Source organism: Morone saxatilis, unplaced genomic scaffold (genome assembly GCF_004916995.1).
Source record: "Morone saxatilis isolate NCDOM2014 unplaced genomic scaffold, NCSU_SB_2.0 Contig3, whole genome shotgun sequence".
In the NCBI taxonomy this organism is placed as follows: domain Eukaryota; kingdom Metazoa; phylum Chordata; class Actinopteri; family Moronidae; genus Morone; species Morone saxatilis.
This window is the reverse complement of record NW_023339873.1, coordinates 10,379,158-10,397,870: the sequence shown is the minus strand read 5'-3', so window position 1 is coordinate 10,397,870 and position 18,713 is coordinate 10,379,158. Positions and strand designations below refer to the sequence as shown.

Below are 18,713 nucleotides of genomic sequence, written 5' to 3'. Positions count from 1 at the left end.
TGACAGCAGGGGGTGACTGTTCTTGGGGAACACGGTGATTAAATAAGGAAAAGGTGTGTGTATCACTAGGGAAGACAAGTGGGGAGGGGGGTAGAGACAGAAAGAGAGACAGAGACACAGAGAGAAATTTAGTCATGGCCATTAATACTAATAGTGGCCTCCCTTCCCTTCTGTCAGCTGCAGCTGTTGATCACGCTGGTGTAACAGTAAGCTTTCTAGCATTGCATCACTCTCGTTCTCCATGACTCCAATTCTGTCTTGCATTACCATGCATGTATATGGATCCAGTAGTCCATACTGCACACCATGCTGCAAGAGTAATGGAGTCAAGTAGGAGCAGAGCGCCAATAGCGTTAAGACCCGTATGAAAAGTGGATTTATACATTTTAATTTAATCATTAATTAGTTTAAGAAACTTATCTCTGTTGATGTTCTACTTAGGCTTTATGCCATACAATACTGTGCAATTTGCAGTATTATATTGCAGTATGAATTGAAATCAATTTATCAAGACAGTGATGCAAGACAAGGTCAAAGAGAGAGCTAAAGTGTCAGCTTCATCCACTGCTATTTAAGAGCATGTTCGATTCATTAGCATACCAATAACCTGCCACTAGTTATTCATACCATGTGTGATGTATGCATAGCGAGATGTTGGTCATGTTCTTCATCTAGAGAACGCAGCAGAGGGACGATGTAACTTCCCGAGGAGCTCGTCCACTCGCATACATCAGAGACATTCCACCTCATCTGACACTCGTCCATGGAATTCTGCAAATTTTCCACACTATTCTCCCAGGCACACAGGCAAGTGCCTGTCAAAAAGACTGGCATGCCCAAACATTAGGCACCTGTAAACCCTTAAAACAAGAGAAAACTACACTCTACTCTACTACTACTTGAGAATGTATTTAACTTGATGGTTATCAAGTTAAATTTTTCAAAGAGGCATTTTTGTACATGTAAGCACGATGATTTCTCTGACTCTGTAGTGTTTGTGATTGTCATTGGGTATGTTTGTGTGTGTGTGTGAAAATATCTTTTTGTTTACACTGCTGATAGGTGATAATTTGTCATAGATTTGTGCAGAGTCCCTTTCTCCTCTATGTTGGTATGACCAGTGTATGCAACCTATAGTTGACGCCTATGTGTCATTCTGGGAACACACTAAATACTTCAGATGACTTGAGGGTTTACTTGGCAACCGATGGCTGTTTTAAGACCATGGATACACTTTCAGCTTGGACTGAGCACAAAGTTTTCAAGTATTCACAGTACACGGAAAGAAATAAAAAGTCACTGAATCGCATGTATCATGTGCTCATTGTTGTGTGGCTGGTTATGAAGCTCAATGACTTCATCTAAATCTATTTGTGTAACTGGATGACATTCTATTTAACCTTTATTTTACACCAGGATAAAGTTAAAATTAGTCACAGGTTGTTTCCAGCTTTTCAAGAAAACACTGTTGCCTATGTTTTATATTTGAATTACATTATTTACACCTATGCTTTTGACAACTGTCATATGTTTTTAATGATCACAGCTTTTAGCCAATTATTTTTTAATATCAAAGGAAAACAATCCGTTTGGTCGTGTGCAATCAATAATCTGCTATAGATGTTGTGAGGTAGTGTGAGTGTTGGTGGTGGTGGTGATGAGGGGGATGGAGGGCTGGTAAAGGTGGGAGGGGTTGACAAAGATGTACAGGACAGGACACCCTCATGCTTGCTCCATAGTCCTCACCACATTTTGCTGCCGCAGCTGTTGTGGCGCACACACGGAGCAGAGAGGTGCGCTCTTTCTGGTGACTATGTCGAGTCTGGCCAGGGCTTTTTCAACCTGATCGGCAACCAACGAGCCCGTTTCTCCTCGGCAAAAAAAACGGAATGTTGTCACTCTCTCTCTCAGCAAGGTCGGTTTCCACAGAACAGTGAAGACACCGCTCATTTACCATGAGCTGTTTGGATGTTATGTACCCAGCCTATGGACATTACGCACCGTACGCATCGACTGCTCCTGCATTTTTCAATAGCTTACAGGTAGGAAATGAGCAAATATTTGAATGTTTCAGTGATATTTCTTCTTATTTCCAGTGTTAGGGGGGATACGGGGTCGGTAAGGGTGAGGAGAAACTATTACGCTTCTTTAAGCAGCTTGTGCGTAAAAGAAAATAGCCTGATGGGAAAATCGTTTGTGATTTCAGAATTAGTTTGATTTAATTAGTAATTTACGAGTATCTTTATTGGCAGTGCTGCTGTTTGTGTCTTAACAAGCACAGAAGTCGTTCTGCAACCACAAAACTCATATCTTAACGGGCGCGGGCTCACTCGCTCGCTCGCGCGCACTCACACACACATGCCATTGCTGCCACACACAAAGAAAAACATTATGTCAAAATGTCTCATGGACAGCTCCAGAACTGTCCTCTGCAACACCTGTCTTAACCCTCTCCCTGCTCCTCCCCTCCTCCCCTGACTCTCCTCTGACCCCCACCCCCTGGCAGGCTCCCACAGGTCTGAGCAGAACTTCTTCTCACTGCCGGGATTTTATGGACACTCCCAGGGGTCCCGAGGGGATGTCTGGGGGGCCAGGCACTGGAGGATCAACTTCCTCCTCATCGTCATCCAGCTCTTCCTCATCCTCCTACACGCCTGCAGCTTTGAGGCCAGAGGAGGGCCCCAAGGAGAAGCAGGAGGCCCCTGAGGCTGAGTACCTGACTTCTCGCTGTGTCCTCTTCACCTACTACCAGGGAGACATCAGCAGCGTGGTGGACGAGCACTTCTCCAGGGCCCTCAGCTCCTACATGGATGGAGAGGGCAAACGGCGGGCATCAGACCAACAGGGCACAGGTATACCACATTGTCCAGACTTAAAGACTATTCTACAAGTAAAGGCACACACCTATCCTTGAGAAAAGTAAACATACAGTGCATGTGTAGAAATCTTGGTAAAGAACTTTTCATGTCCATAATTACATATAAATATGGTGTCCATTAATGGAAAGATTCAACAACAAAAAAACAGATTTGAGTATTATTGCACCAGTAGAGCTGATTTCCTACGACCATTACAACAAATTTATTTCATGAAGATTCACACCAGCCTGAAAAAAATTGGGTAAACTGAATTTTGGTTGGTTTAGCCTTCCACCACATCCTTGCAGCTTTGAAATTACCTTTTATTTATGTGAGCACAGTTGTCTGTGTGGTGTCTTGAGCTTGCCTTTCAGGCCACACAGGATGAGTTGACAGTTCTGCAGAGCACAGCAGAGCGTCAGACAGGTGATGTGATGAGGTGACAGGACTTAAGAGCTGCTTGTTGGGACTGTTGTCCCCGGAGAGGTCAGGGAGTAGGGGTTCAAAGGGTCATGAAGGTCAGAAGCCGTCAAAAGGTACTTCTATGACTGTGGTTAACGATTTAAAGAAAAGCAAGATAAATCATGCACATATATTTTCCTAGGTTTTTTGGGTTAAAAATCAGTCATAAAAAAATATTATAGGCTTTCAATTTCCATGTTTGACGTTTAGGCATTACATGGTATTGTGTTGTATGCTTTGGCTACCTTGCCACTGCAGACACTAGGGATTCATAACCTGTTGTGAATTATGATAAAGCTTTTGTACAAGCAAAGAAACTAATTGAATAATGTTTAAATTAGCAACATCATTGGATGGATAATTTTGTTTGAATTGAAGTAAATTTGTGGTAATTTTCAAATCTTCTAGAGACACCGAAGCCTCTTTTTAACACCAGCCGACAGATGCCCCTTGGATATCCATGTAGGGCCTATAGCTACTCTCTACTCTCTCCCTCTCTCTGCTGTCGCTGTTAGTCTTTCCTAGTTCAGTCAGACGTCTTCATTTCGGCACTAACACACGCTTCCTGCCTCACAACAGATGCTATGTTTATACATGGCCGTAAGCGCACAGCCTCGCCGGCGTATCCCCTTCAAACGTCTCTGCGGCTGCCATTCTGACTCTTGCTCCAGCTCTTGACCCACAATGGTTGCTCAGTCAGTTGCCTGCCTGCCGGTCAGATTTATATATGCCGTGATCTGTGTGATAGGAGCAAAGGGAAACACTACCTCTCAGAGTGCCGCACGGTGTCTGTTTTCAGAGGAATATCAAAATATAAAATTACACTGCTAAAAACATATAATGGCTTGCTGACATTCTGTCAAGGGCGAGGAGAGGGGGGAGCAGAGAAAACAACAGGTGGGGGTGCAGGAGACAGAAGAGAGGGGTGGCGGGTGCTAGCACAGGGCCAGAGTTGCGTGTCTGAGTGTGTGTGTGTGTGTGTGCATGAGAGCGTTGTGAGACTTTCAGAAGTACTGGGCTGACATGAGAGTGAGAGATGTCACCACAGCAAGTGATTTAAGGCTCTGTGAGCCTTGGGCTCCCTCCAGGCCAGAACGTCTGCCTTATATAGAAGGATATAGGGACGTCTCTCTTTCTACCTTTCTCTCTGTCACTCTCTTTCTCTCTCTTTCACTCCCTCTCTCTCTCTGTCCGCTCGAATGTGGTTGTGTTTATTTCTGTGTCTTGTTGGGGCTAGGGCTGTGTGACAGTATGATCCAATGGGAAAGATATCTGGGCCAGAGGGTGTAGCAGTCATGTGAGTGACATCTACGTTTTAGCACGGGTTGCCCCTCTTGCACAGCTCCAGTCTTTCCATTTGTCTCTATAAATCAAGTGATTCACCACACACTTGTGCAACTGTTTATGACTTGGTCTAAATGTGATGGTTGTTTATCCTCCTTCCCACTTTTTACCTCCCTCTCCCGTTAGATACCCCTTCACCTAGCAGTCGACGAAGCTTCCCCCCTTCCTTCTGGGACAGTAACTACTCCTCACCTCAGAGTCGGTCCCACTGTGAGACTGGTGCTCCTTCCTATTCCATGGACCCATACGCATCAGGGTTGCACCCAGGCCTGCCTCACCCACACGCTCATCCCCACCCGCATGCTCATCCTCACTCCCACCCCCACCCCCCAGAAAGCTGGGCATATCCCCAGGCCCAAGCCTACGGGCCCCCGCGGCCTCTCCACGAACTGTATTCCCCATCAGCTTTGGAGCCCCACTATGGGCCTTTGCTCATGCCCACGGTGAGACCACCTCATCTCCCTACCTTGCCAAGCCACTATGAAGTGAGCAAGCTGGAGCCCACTGCTTCCTGGCCTGGCCTGCTTCCTCCAGGAGATGTCAGCCAGACGCTGGCACTAAACATGGATGCAGGTAACCACTCCACCATTATTGCAAATACTGTATGGACATATAGTGTCCATTTATTTACAGTTTATTAAAATGTCTTTGATCAGATCAGATATGAAAATTGTTTAACGGTAGAAAAACATACTGTAGGAAACATATATAAGCTTATATTTGTGAAGCTGAATACCCTAGGCCCTGCCATAGACACTCCCACACACACACACAATGCATCATAATCATCACAGAAGCTCTCTTTTTCCACCCTCTAAAACAGGATGTTTGGCAAAAGTAGGCTCCATGACAACCTGTGTTCTGTTGTTCGCCATTGTCCTCCTCATTGTTTCCTTGTCCTTTTTTCTCAGGCCTCCAGCAGCACAAGAAAGGCAAGGAGCTGTACTGGTTCTAACGAGCCCTTCAGTCACATTGACCAGCCATTACCAGATCCAATTAGTCCCTGGACCTGCTCCGCTATTGAAGCAGCGTGTCCCTTTATCCCCCCCACACACTCCATCCCCATCTATCCACCCCCTTCTCTCTCTGCTCCTGGCCTCCCCTGCCAGTATACAGCCTTGCTCCAGGTCGACGTGTGTGCACCATGGAGATAAAGCAAAGCGAGGGAGAGAGAGAGAGAGAGAGAGAGAGGGAGAGAGACACTGTCTATAATCTGTGCTGTTGCTGCTCTCTCTTTCGCATCTTTCTCTCCTGACGCTGCCGGTGCAGCACAGACCTTGGCAAGGTGTGAGCCACAGTGACCTGTTTGGACTGAGAAAGACAGGATCACAACAGACTTTTGCAGAGGACAGAGAGATAGAGGGATGAATGGAGGGACAGAGGGATGAATAGCGGCAAGCAGGGATTCCCTCCAACGTCCCTGGTTATCTCTGTCTCATGTTCTTTGTTGGTACAGTGGTTGTCATCATCCACTTATCTGCATTGCACAAATGCAACATGCAGCGATAAAACAGGAGCAGCAATTATGGCGGTTTATGCTTTGTGACTGTCATCATGATGCCTTTTTTTGGTTATTATATAATTTTGTTCTCTGAAAAAAAGTGTTTCTATTTATTGATGTTTATGTGCATTTCTAAAATGTTTGGTTAGGCCAGTGTTCTGAAATGATTGTAATTCAGTTAATTGTGTTTTCTAAAGAGAGAGGTGATGGAGATGACAATACCATGTGTTTCTGGTGGAGTTTTCAATCTATCTATGAAGGAATATTTTGTGGACAATAAAAGTCATTTCTCAAAAACATATCAAAAATGTGTTCAGCTCAACAAGTATGTGTTTGCTCTGAACAGACTCAAAGATTGTGTTCTATCAATTTGTTGATGTTCCCTTTTATTTCTCTGCGATGTTCTTGGGTGTTTGAATTTGGACTTTCTAAATATTTTTGGAATTTTCTTTTTTGTGTGTGTCATTTCTCATTTTTGTGTCCAAGAAGATTGTGATGTCAATAAATATTTTTATGGTACATTTTCTGCTAAATGTTTACCTTACCTGACCTTGTAAGTAATAGTGTTGGAGCTAATACTAATTTAAAGGACACTGTAAGTGTAGCTGGATAGAGAAATACTTCCAGTATATAAATTCTAAAATTAGCTTCATAAAAAGTGTCTCAGTATTAGGCAGAACACACATGTCAGAAAGTGAAGGTTGGTGGAGTAGATCGTTTTCTGATCCACACACTCTATATATCTGTGTGTGGATATTTTAGTAGCTGTGTGAATCCTAGAGACAGTAGCCCAGCCAGATGTGATCAAGGTTTCGCTTTGCAACTCGTCTTATTTAAAAGGCCTTCCATTTGAATTCCTGCTCGCATTCACACTTTGTCACCTATAAAGTGGGAACGAGTGGTGAATGCCAGCAATGTGTAACCAGAGAAGAAGCTAGCCACCCCAGCTATGCACCAAATGTTGCTGTGTTATTGATCCGATAATCAGATTATGTGCTAAAGTATGCCAGTCTGGGCCACTGTCACAATTTAGCGGCTGTTATGTGTGACCCCCCACTAGAGAGCAGCCAACTATGTGATTGGCTCTAAGCTGAGGAAACATGCAGAGTAATGAAATTAGAAGAGTTTACTAGGGATAGCGTTCCTCTCGGTTTCCCATGCCAGGCATCTTACTGCTTTTCACACTAGTATTGTCACTGAGCCTGAGGGTTTCCTTTTCACACCAGATCCTCCAGGATCTACTCCATAGATAGTATGCACCCACAGCTATTGTCACATTATATTACTTAGATGTCAATAAACTCTACATAGCATTGGTGATTGCCATGTATAACCATCATAGAGGAATGTGGAGAAAACTTTTAGAAAAAATTCAGTCATTATGGATGACCAGTACAGTAATGAATTAACTGATTCAGCTTGTTACATTTTCAGAAGCAGCATAAAAAGTCCTGTAGAACAATTGTATTACTCACATACAATTAAATGTGTGGGAGCTGTTTACCTATGAACAGAAACACTGTGCAAGCAAAGCCTAAGGAAATGTTGCCCTCTCCTGGTGTGTTGCTAACACTGCAAATGCCAGAAGAAGAAAAAAAAACATCGACATATATGGAGTTTTTAACCCCTGAATCTGCCCTACAAAGGTTGAGAGCAGTATCCGTGGAAAAGGTGAGATTGAAAAAAATGGTTTAAAATGTTCAGGCTGTCTGGCAAACTGCATAGGAGATAGATATTTTATGCCTTTTATGGTTCCAATTTCCACAGAACATACATAATACCTACAATATTTACATTGCACTCTGCTTTTGGATAATCTGTCCGTCTAAAGTCTGTTTAGGAAAGTAAACCTTATTTTACAGTTGACTTGTTTAACTGACTGCACAACTGCACATTTCATTGAGAAAAGAATCATCAGAGTAATCGATAATGAAAATAATCATTAGTTGCAGTCCTAATTTGCAGCTTAACGGGCTAAATGCATCTCTTTTGCAATGTATGTCAGTCTGATATTAATATTCACAATTAAATTGATTGACAAATTGATTAATTTTCAATTTCATACATTTACACAGTTACTTTATTTGTTAGAAGTTAAACTGAAATGGCAGTGACTAAGATCTCCTGAGCTATTTAAGCTTACCAGAAAAAGTTTATCCATCATGATTCAGGATTTACTAACTGATTTAGTTACGTGGAATAATAAACTAAATCATCAATATGCCAATTCATCAAAATAGAAATTGTTCATTTACAAATAACAGCTGGGGAAAAATATTAAGCAAAAAGTAGACTACATTTAGTTATAGCTTCAGCTTATATAATTAATTAATAGTCATTTTAAAGAATAATGATTTTATAGTAAAACAGATGTCAGAAAATCTAATTCTTTTCTGAATTTTGACCACTTAGTTACTGCCTTTTGCCTTTATGGCAGTATAGTCAGTATCATTAGACCCTATCAGAGCTATAAGTAAAGTATTAGAAATGCTGAGCAGACACGTGTGACTGCCTCGCAGTTGCGGACAGAAGGCAACATTTGGAAATTTTACAACTTAATTATAATTACGAATGCAATGTGTTTATTTGATTTTGACCAAAAGTGTTTTTTGGAAAAAACCCTTTATGGTCCCCATGTACAGTACCTGGGTTAACTTAAAGGGAAGTCAGTATAATCATGCCCCAACATTAACAAGCATTTTCCTGAGAACAGCTGATTCACTGAGGTTACTCAATACATGATGTTCATTCATTGAGTAACCTTTTACAGTAAGACAAAAGTTGACCCACATTTACCATCAGAGGCAGTGGGTCATATGACCGGTCATCGACGAAAGACATCACACAGGAGGTGGATTCACATTCAGAATTTGTCATATCATCATAATAATGAGTCTAAACAAAACAAATCAAGAACCACTTCTACAAATATCAAATTCTTACATTTACATTTGCCTTTATTGATCATATAATTTAGTCAATGTTGAAATCCTAAACTGTTTATTATTATTCCATCTTCACTAAATGCTGTGTAATCTACTCTAATCTTTTTACAACCTGACACTCAACCTTTTTACTGACTGTACAAGGCAGTACACCATGTCTCGCTTTACTTGCTTTAATTTCACATGCAAAGGAGTGCCTTGCATTTCCGATAGCTAATGTGTAATTTCCAGAGCTATAACAAGTGACTGTCATCACTATCGTGTAAAATGAAGGACACAAATAAACACAATGACATGCAACCAAAATATGTGGTACACAATGTGGAAGTGGTAGTGAAAATTACAGAAACCGATTATACTGTGCAGTTAGTTTCTGTTTTGCCTTTTGCAGCTTGTCTGGCCCTTCACACACACAAATACACTAATGTACTCATACTCTGTATATTAAAAACATATTTTACTGCAAGCTCTTTCTCAAGGCCATGCACACGGCACACACAAACCTTGATCTATGAACTTTGGAAGTTTTCCTATTGTATTTGTGTTGTGCTGACTCATGAAACAATCCTGTCACTTGACTGTTCTTGTAAATGGTTTATAGTACACAAGGTACATCACAAACTTTTTTGCTTATAAGGTGCACTTGACTCCTTAGTTTCATGATAAAACCCACTATTAACAACATGTATGACAAATAGTCATACTATAGGCTAGCATTTGTCAACCTTTTTCCTCACTATCTGTGTTCACAAAATCCCAGTTATGGCACACACTTATATTGGTTTAAAATAATTAAGAATACAACTTCAGTATAAAACTTGTGAACTTAGAGGTAGCTGACAAGCATGCAAAGAGCTGCTGGTCAACTGCAGTAATAGAAAGTAACTACACAGTACTGTACAATTTTGAGGTACTTTTATTTCATATATATCTATTTTATACTACTTAAGAGCTATAGTTACTAGTTACTTTTCTGATTAAGAGCAAGATAGCTTAGAGCCAAGAAAAGGAAAATAAAAATTATGCAACTGTCTAGTTGTAGATAAACTCGTTCCACTTTGAGCAGCCACAACAGTTAAATTATATTTATACTGCAACTACACCGCTGTGACACTAAATCCTACACACTGGTCCTTTAAGTTGGATTTTGAATGCACTTACTTTTACCTGCAATTAAATATTTTTATAGTAGTAGTATAGTATACAGTAATTTTAAATCATGGTATTAAGTAAAGGATTTGAGTACTTCCACCACTGGTCAACTGTTCAGCTGTTTGCTGTTTTCCATTATGTGCCAGTGCTATTAGCATATAAACTATATGCACTGTTTTTTAAGAAAGGAATCCAAGTGTGCTTACAAACCCTACTGACTACACACCCTGTGTATCTGTGAAACTACGTACGAACAGGCAGAAATTTGACACAAGCTGATAGAGTTCAATGACAGACCGTAAACTTTTAGCTTAGCTCTCAGTTTTTCTTCACTTCGACAACTTCTTTATGGTTTTAAGTATTGTCGTGACACGAAAGCCTTGTGACCGACAGTCAGACAAACAAAGACAGCAGGCAAGCAGGAGGGTGGGGCAGAAGGACAGTCATACAACAGTTAAAACATCGGTAACTGCAGTAAACTTCCGTGGAAAAATTTGTATGAACATATTGTAATATGCAAAACGCGTTTAGAAGACCAAGAACTCACACTTTGGTTGCCATCAGAGTAAAACAAAAAAATCTATTTCCTCACTGGTTTCTGCTTTTTACGTGCTATTCAGTCTCCTTTTGTGTATTTGATTTTTAAATAATATTTGGGCTTCCCGACAATGACTGTAAAACTTGCAGAACAAACGTTAGTTGAAAACAGGATGTGTGTATGGAAACAGACAGGAAACAACTGTCAATGGAAACACTCATGAATCATAAATAGTAGAGAAGAGTTTAATTAATCAGAATGGTTGTGTTCATAAAATTTCAAAATCTAAAAAAAACTTTCAGTTTGAGCCAAACAGTATATTTGTGGGAATGTGTGTATTTTGATAAGGTTAGTTCAATTTGTTTCTGTCTCAAATAAATAAGGAGGGAATACAGACTTCAGTCCAGTTTTTGAAAAATGGAAAGACACTTCAAATAAAACCAGATTGTTCATGTAAACCGCTCAAACAAACTTTCAGGTAAGTGCCACCTACATATCCGAGAAATAAGAACGCCTTCATTTGCTACCTGCACATTTTCCAAGGAGGCACAATTTAGTTGGAAAGATTTAAACTAAAACAGGTGGGTGGCAACGACATTAGCACACATATGTTTTTGTATCTGTTTTATGTTGTTTGTTTTTTTGCGAGGAATCCCCATATGACTGAAATCAGAAAATACAGAGGAAAATACAAAATCTCACACAACCTCACATGAAGCATCACGTTATCACACAGACAGACCATTTCTTCTACATGTGACTGTACAATTCCTAACCAAAAAACTGCTGAGTAAATGCTCATAGTCCTTATAGAAAATTATTATCACCTTGCTGTTCCTTATTTTGCTGAGGTTTAAAAATATGTTTCCCAAAAGAATGGCATGATGCAAACTTCTCATAATGCACAACTCCCCCATTCCCCATTTAAATGATTGACTCTTTCTCTCTGACTTTATGAGCTGCTGACAGCCACCTGACTGGACACACTGTAAGCCATAACTGTAGTCAGCTATATAAGAAGGTTTCTCTGGCAGAGCCCTGCATCACTTACAGGTTGTTATATCTCAAACCTCATCGCACATACCGACATAGAGGCAGGTAAGCAGCTACAATGCTAGACACACACAAACCAACAGAGAGGCGCACACACACTTCCTGTACTGCAGGTGCATTGATGCAAAGGAGAACAGAGACTCATAGATGAGAAAGACATTGAGGGAGAGAATGATTCAAAGAAACTGAGAAATAGAGCTGATACAGTGGTAGCGTGCATGTGACATCTGACGTCATGACAGAAAATGTTTGTGAAGCAAAGATGAAGTGAAACAGTTCAGTCTCAACCTATTCGGTTTCCTGCAAGTCACAAGGGATCTCTTTGCTTTTTCTGCTTGTGTTGTGGAGTTAGGATGAAGCTGCTGCTGGTCGTTGCTGCTGTTCTGGCCGTGGCCAGCTGTGCCAGTATCTCTCTGGAAGACCTGGAGTTCCATGCGTGGAAACTCAAGTTTGGTGAGTTTTATCAGACTGGTTTCTTTTATTGTGATCCATTGTCAAATACAGTAGATTTTGTTTAGTTTCCTATGAATATACTGTCTGTGAAGCCTGAATTTGGATTGTGCTCATTCACATACAACACACACCTAAAGATCTAAAGTAAAGGGATTTGTAATCTGCCTAAAATCTTTAGGAGTACTGTACATTTAATTTTTCAGTCAGTAAAGGGAAATCTTCTCTCTTCTTCTGATGGCAGGAAGGTTCTACAGCTCTCCATCAGAGGAGGCACACCGCAGGCAAATCTGGATCAACAACCGCAAACTGGTGCTGGTGCACAACATCATGGCCGATGAAGGCATCAAGTCCTACCGCCTTGGCATGACCTACTTTGCTGACATGGTATACACAGGAAAATAGAAATGTGGTTGTTTCTGCCATCATAGCTCTTAACTTTTACCATTTGTGACTAACTGTCAACAGTGTAATTTGATCAGATTGTAATGATGAATGAACTTTTGAATGAAGACCCTCTTTATTGACACTGACTTTTGTTTCTCTTCACCAGGAAAATGAAGAGTACAAACGCCTGATTTCCCAGGGCTGCCTGGGCTCCTTCAATGCCTCCCAACCTCGCCGTGGCTCTACTTTCTTCCGGTTGCCTGAGGGCACCGATCTGCCCAACAGTGTTGACTGGAGGGACAAAGGATACGTCACTGATGTCAAGGATCAGAAGGAGTGCGGCTCCTGCTGGGCCTTCAGCACAGTATGTACAACTTGGTGTCTTCTCTTTCAGTAATGCAGGAAACTTTACACAACTGTTTTCTGGTTTCAAATTAATTTATGTCTCTTTTAGACTGGCTCGCTGGAGGGTCAGAACTTCAAGAAGACAGGGAAGCTGGTGTCTCTGAGCGAGCAGCAGCTGGTTGACTGCTCCGGCGACTATGGCAACATGGGTTGTATGGGAGGCCTAATGGACAACGCTTTTCAGTACATCCAAGCCAACGGAGGGATAGACACAGAGGACTCCTACCCTTATGAAGCTGAGGTAAAGAGAAAGCAGTTTGGTTAAAAATTGAATAATCTTTAAACGTTCAGCATTCAGTGTCAGACAACCATCTGTCATTATCATGCTAATGAAACAGAGGTGGATTTACAAATAATTTAATTCACAGTTTTAAAAATCGTTGCCCTCCATGTAAGAGGTGTCCAATACTGCCATCTTGTGGACAAAATGTATACTGGCTTCAAACCCTGAAACAGAGTGGCAGTGACTTATGTTTTCTGATGTACACTTGATCGCTACTTTAATAATGTGTCAGTATAGAAATAAATTGTGGTTAATTGGGGATATTTTCTCTCACTTAGGATGGTCAGTGCCGTTACAACCCTGACTCTATTGGTGCCAAATGCACAGGCTATGTTGATGTGAAACAAGGTGATGAAGATGCCCTGCAGGAGGCTGTGGCAACCATCGGACCTGTGTCTGTGGCCATTGATGCTTCTCATGCATCCTTCCAGCTCTATGAATCAGGTGAACACACTGTGTTGCTTCTGCCAGAAAATATTCTTATCAAATGCAAGAAAAAATAGGAAATACTTTTTTAATCCAACTATTTTTTTCTAACCTGTTTTTTGTGTGTGTTATTGTGCTAGGAGTGTATGATGAGCCAGAGTGCAGCAGCACAGAGTTGGACCACGGTGTACTGGCTGTGGGCTACGGCAGTGATAATGGACGTGACTTCTGGCTGGTTAAAAACAGGTAAACACCCAGATCTGTTGCTCATATTTTAAATTATGGGCTGCTCGCCTGCTATATAGTGTTATAGTGGAGACAGAAAGCTAAGTTGCAGTTTTCACAGACGGCAGCAGTAAGGCGTCTTATTTATAGCTGCCAGGATGAAGTGAAACTCACACAGGATGTTACTTTCTTAATACTATTACCATTATTTAACTTGATCATTATGCTGTTGTATTGTGATAAGGATTCTGTTTTACATATAGCAGCTGAACATTGTTGGTAATTTGTGTATTTCTGTAGCTGGGGTCTAAGTTGGGGAGACAAGGGATACATCAAGATGACCAGGAACAAACACAACCAGTGTGGTATTGCTACTGCATCCAGCTATCCCCTGGTCTAAGCAGGTAAGATGAGAGTGTTAAACTTCTGGTTGTCTGCACATAATGTACTTGAAAGAATGTGTGTGCACTCTGCAATTTAATGTCCATTAACTGGTTGTTGTTCATGTTTATTGGATTTTCAGGTCCAGCACTTTCCTCAGTGAGGAGGAGAACAGATAATTTACTTTAATTTCATAAAGAAACTGAGTTATGGAGCAAAATGTCCTTTTGTTGTTCTTCAGAAGTGAATAAGGTACAGAGTCTGTCTGGCACACTTTTAATAAAATAACTTTTTTTTTTTAATGAATATTGTAAATAAATGTAAAAAAACACTGAGAGATACAAATAAACATTTATGTGTTTGTGATTTTGTTGCTTTTCATTCATATTAGTGGGACTCTGCTGATGTGCTGTGACTTATCAACAGTATTACTTGTACTTGTTACATGGATGTTGGACAATCACTTTTTATTCTATTAGCTTAGGTTTGCTCTAATAATTACAGTTGTTAATTTGGCATGAGAGTATGGCACCTTATTTTCAAGGGTTTACATGGATATACAAATTAATTAGTTAATTAATTAATTAAGTAAAGATGTATTTAATATTTGTTGCTTTAGACACTCTTTCAAGTGTTTAAAATCAATTGTATTTATTTGTATACGTTTATTAAAAACATATTGAGCAAACTTACATCAAGCAACCCACAATGGGTACACATAGTACACGAAACTCTGCAGTAGCAGTGGCTTGTTTCTACAAGAGGATCCAAATATACAGGATAAGTCTCAAACAACAAAGTAAGTCAAGTCAAAGGACAAAATAAACTGTGACAAAACTAACCTGTTGACTTTATCACTTTATAAAAATGACCAATGATGAATATGCGCTCACATCTAACTATATAAATGACTGGCTCAAAATTCCCAGTGTGCATGAAGCAGCTTCAGTGTTTGCCCTCAGTCAAGGCCTATGTATTTAACAATACACTGTGCTCTGTGCAGACTACATAAAAAGGGCTTTTAAGATTATAAATATACTTGCTTTAGTCAAGATGGCTAAGAACTTTGCTTGAAGACAAGTTGAACATTTCCAGATAACATATTTCTGAAGGCAGATTTCATCCTAATATCTTTGGGCTTTTGTCATATCTGGATTCATTGTTTTGACTGACATAAATTATTCACAAAAAACAATTGTGTTTGTTGTTCAAAAAGTCTGATGTTGTCTCAGATGTTGCCTCTGATACTGACTGCTGCTGTGGCCCTTGGATTGCAAAGTTCGGGCCAAAGATAAAAGCTGTGGGCAGGGGGTTTTAGAAGTGGAAAATTCATTTTGGTAAAGGAATATCTCCTCTTTGGTCTTTTCCGCTGTCTTTGTACTTTATGTTCGCTTGGATAGCATTTTCTTGCTATATTTTCCCGGATACAGTGGTACTTTCTTTAGCATTCTGTGGTTTGTAAAAGGTTATCTCAGATTCACTCTTCATATGCAGCTAGGGATGCTGCCACAGAAAAGGGGGAGGTAAAAGTGAAAGCAGATCTGGCAGACAAATGTGAACATATAGTGAAACACAACGAGATCAAATTATAAACTTTTGTGGTTGAATGTCTTGTCTGATGTGGTAAAAAAAAAAAGCTATTACGGATTGTAGAAAAAAATCTCAGCGGTATGTATTTTGACCTCTATTACTGTCAATATATTTTACAGACTCCCTTTTGCTTTCAAGATCATCCTCCTCTCCTGTCACTTCCTCCCATCTTGACACTTGATCCATCCAATATAAACTGCGATTATGAGGAGAAAGGAAAAGGAGAAATAAATGAAATGTATTTTTTATCCTCATCTTTCAAACAACTGATGGAATGCTAAAATGTTGTATCATTTACCTCGTGATTCTGGAGCGTGGGAATAAGCAGTTTCCAGAACACAAAATGCTCATAGAAATGAGTCAGATAATTGAAAACAGCCACATTTTCTTTTGCGGTAAGGCCGTGGGTGCAGCCATCACAACACAGCACAGGGTGACTAAAAACACTGGTATTATCAAGTCCACTCACTCTCACATTTTAACTTAATATGAGACAAATATCCTCAATGCTTAACATTTATTTGACCTTTTTTTCTAATTCATGTTCATGTCCAGTTGCAGTTACACAAGCTTTAGTTAATTTTGCATGTCTAGTTTAGAGGGTTTTTTTGTTTTGTTCTGCTGATCCATAGTTAATATTAGGTTTATATTAGGTTAGGTTAGCAAACTATCTGTCTATTGTGTATTAGTTATTTTAGTCATTGACCAGCCAATATAAACATTTATGTTCCTCTCTGTGCCACTTAGTTTCTCATTTCAGTCTCATAGCAGTTCAGTTTGTTGTATTTTGCATTCAGTCCTATTTTGTTGACATCTTTTAATACCTATTTCATATTTTATTTAACTTTTTTGAAATCTAAAACCTGCACTCTTACTTCTCTGCTTGGCCCCTAACGTGTATTCAATTAAAGGTTTTCTTAGAGAGGAGGATTTCATTAATCTTGCTTCCCTGTTTTTATATTGTTTAGTTAATATTACATTATAACTTTGCCCTTTTCTCCACTGCTTTGCATTCACTCACACCAGACACAGTATAGTGTCTAAGATGTATAACATCCTTGTGACCTTTTTCATGATACCAATTAACTGCACCCATCAAGGTCAAGTTGGTTCCCTGACATTGTTTCCAGGGTAACATGAACCAACTCTGGTTCAATACCCACACTGTATATGTGCAGTAATACACACATATGTAAGTAATACCATGATGCAATTTAGCCTTCTTTCAACAGTAATTTGTAATGCTTAAGGGTTTTGCATGTAATCCAACTAAACAGCAGTACATAAGCCATTATTCTTACATCTCTATTGAACCTGTGGCAGGTTGCTTCACTCATCTGTAATCCATGAAGTCGGCTATAAATAAATTTACAATGCTTGAAATTGTTTTGTTAATTTGTCATGGGCTATTTAACCTAACTGCATTTAATTTTACTGCACGCAATGAGGCTGAAAAAAGATCAGTACACCAGTTTGATTTTGCTTGGTCGCAAAACACAGTAACAGATGATGCTGCATTCTTGATCTGGCTTTAGATATTTTCTAATTTGCTGAAAAAAAACAACTTTGACTTTGCTAACAAAAGTCATCGGTCAGAAAATGATTGTTCTCCTCTACCCACAAGGTAGATGACATCTGTTTTAATTATGCACAATAGTTGCCCCAATTTAATTTATGAAATCACATTAAGTGCTTGTAATTTTCCCCATTCTAAATGTCACATTAGGTCTGGTTGTGATAACATTTGAGGCAGGCATACGGGGGGGGGGGGCATATTAGGAATTTAATCAGCTCGTGTGACAAAATGTGACCTTGACATCTTACTTTTTCCTCCCTCAGCTGAAGCAGCAGCAGCGAGAGATACCGTGTGGAGGCAAACACGTAATTGAAAGAGAGATTTATATTATCTTTTGTCAGGCGAGTCTCGTAACAGTAGACCTGAAGAAAAAAAAAACATCTCTGCCATTTCATCAGCTCCGCAGTATGACAGTATTCAGCCAATTAGGCCTGAATGATTGTTATCCAGTGACGTTATCATCATCATCCCTTTTATTTTTAGGAGTATGAAGGAGGGCATTAGAAACTGGAAAAAGCAAAGATGAAAAAGCTTCCAGACAGAGACAAAGGGAAACAGAAGGAGGGCGCGTAAGAGGTGAGGGAAATTAATTGGTTTTGCTAAATCCTCCTCAAACAGCAGAAGCCAATGTGGTTCCACAAAAGGCCATTACCGGTAATCAATTTAAATCTGTTTTACCCTTCCCAAGGAAACCAATTAGGCAATTTAATTTGGCTTTTTTGATTCACAGCATAACCACGGCACAGGATAGGACGTCCAATTCGCATCCTGCAGAGAGGGACAAGTGAAAACATTGGGAGGTGTTGCTGGAACAAACAAAGCTATTGATCTAAGGGAGGCTGAGAGATCCAGGGAAGGATGATAAAGAAAGGATGATAAATTCATGAATTTGCACTGTGGTAAGAAAAAAAATAAACAGTGATCCTGCTGTGTCCATTTAAAACTGCCTCAATAATTAAAGTTTATTGCAAGTTCAGCCTTTAGCTGACTCCAGGCATTTAAATTCCGTTTTCCAGTAAATGTGACTCCACATTTAAAGCAGTTGATCATTTTTGGCTGTATTTTTGTGTTAGAAGAAGCTCTTTTGTAAGGTCACTAGATGGCAGTACTTGACTGCTGATGATTATCTCAGCAGTT

General features: G+C 40.1%; 2 protein-coding genes across 2 annotated transcripts; both read left to right on the top strand.

Annotated features, from left to right (window-relative positions):
- Positions 1-1,705: 1,705 nt before the first annotated feature.
- Positions 1,706-6,684, top strand: vgll2b (vestigial-like family member 2b). The gene is made up of 4 exons (XM_035674011.1): positions 1,706-2,042; positions 2,507-2,852; positions 4,791-5,237; positions 5,576-6,684. Exons 1-4 carry the CDS (start codon positions 1,956-1,958, stop codon positions 5,617-5,619), a joined length of 924 nt encoding a protein of 307 aa, XP_035529904.1. The 5' UTR covers positions 1,706-1,955; the 3' UTR covers positions 5,620-6,684.
- A 5,114-nt stretch (positions 6,685-11,798) lies between these two features.
- Positions 11,799-14,771, top strand: ctsl.1 (cathepsin L.1). The gene is made up of 9 exons (XM_035674789.1): positions 11,799-11,898; positions 12,206-12,306; positions 12,548-12,690; positions 12,857-13,054; positions 13,145-13,336; positions 13,657-13,822; positions 13,945-14,050; positions 14,330-14,433; positions 14,553-14,771. Exons 2-8 carry the CDS (start codon positions 12,207-12,209, stop codon positions 14,427-14,429), a joined length of 1,005 nt encoding a protein of 334 aa, XP_035530682.1. The 5' UTR covers positions 11,799-11,898; position 12,206; the 3' UTR covers positions 14,430-14,433; positions 14,553-14,771.
- The last annotated feature ends 3,942 nt before the right edge of the window (positions 14,772-18,713 follow it).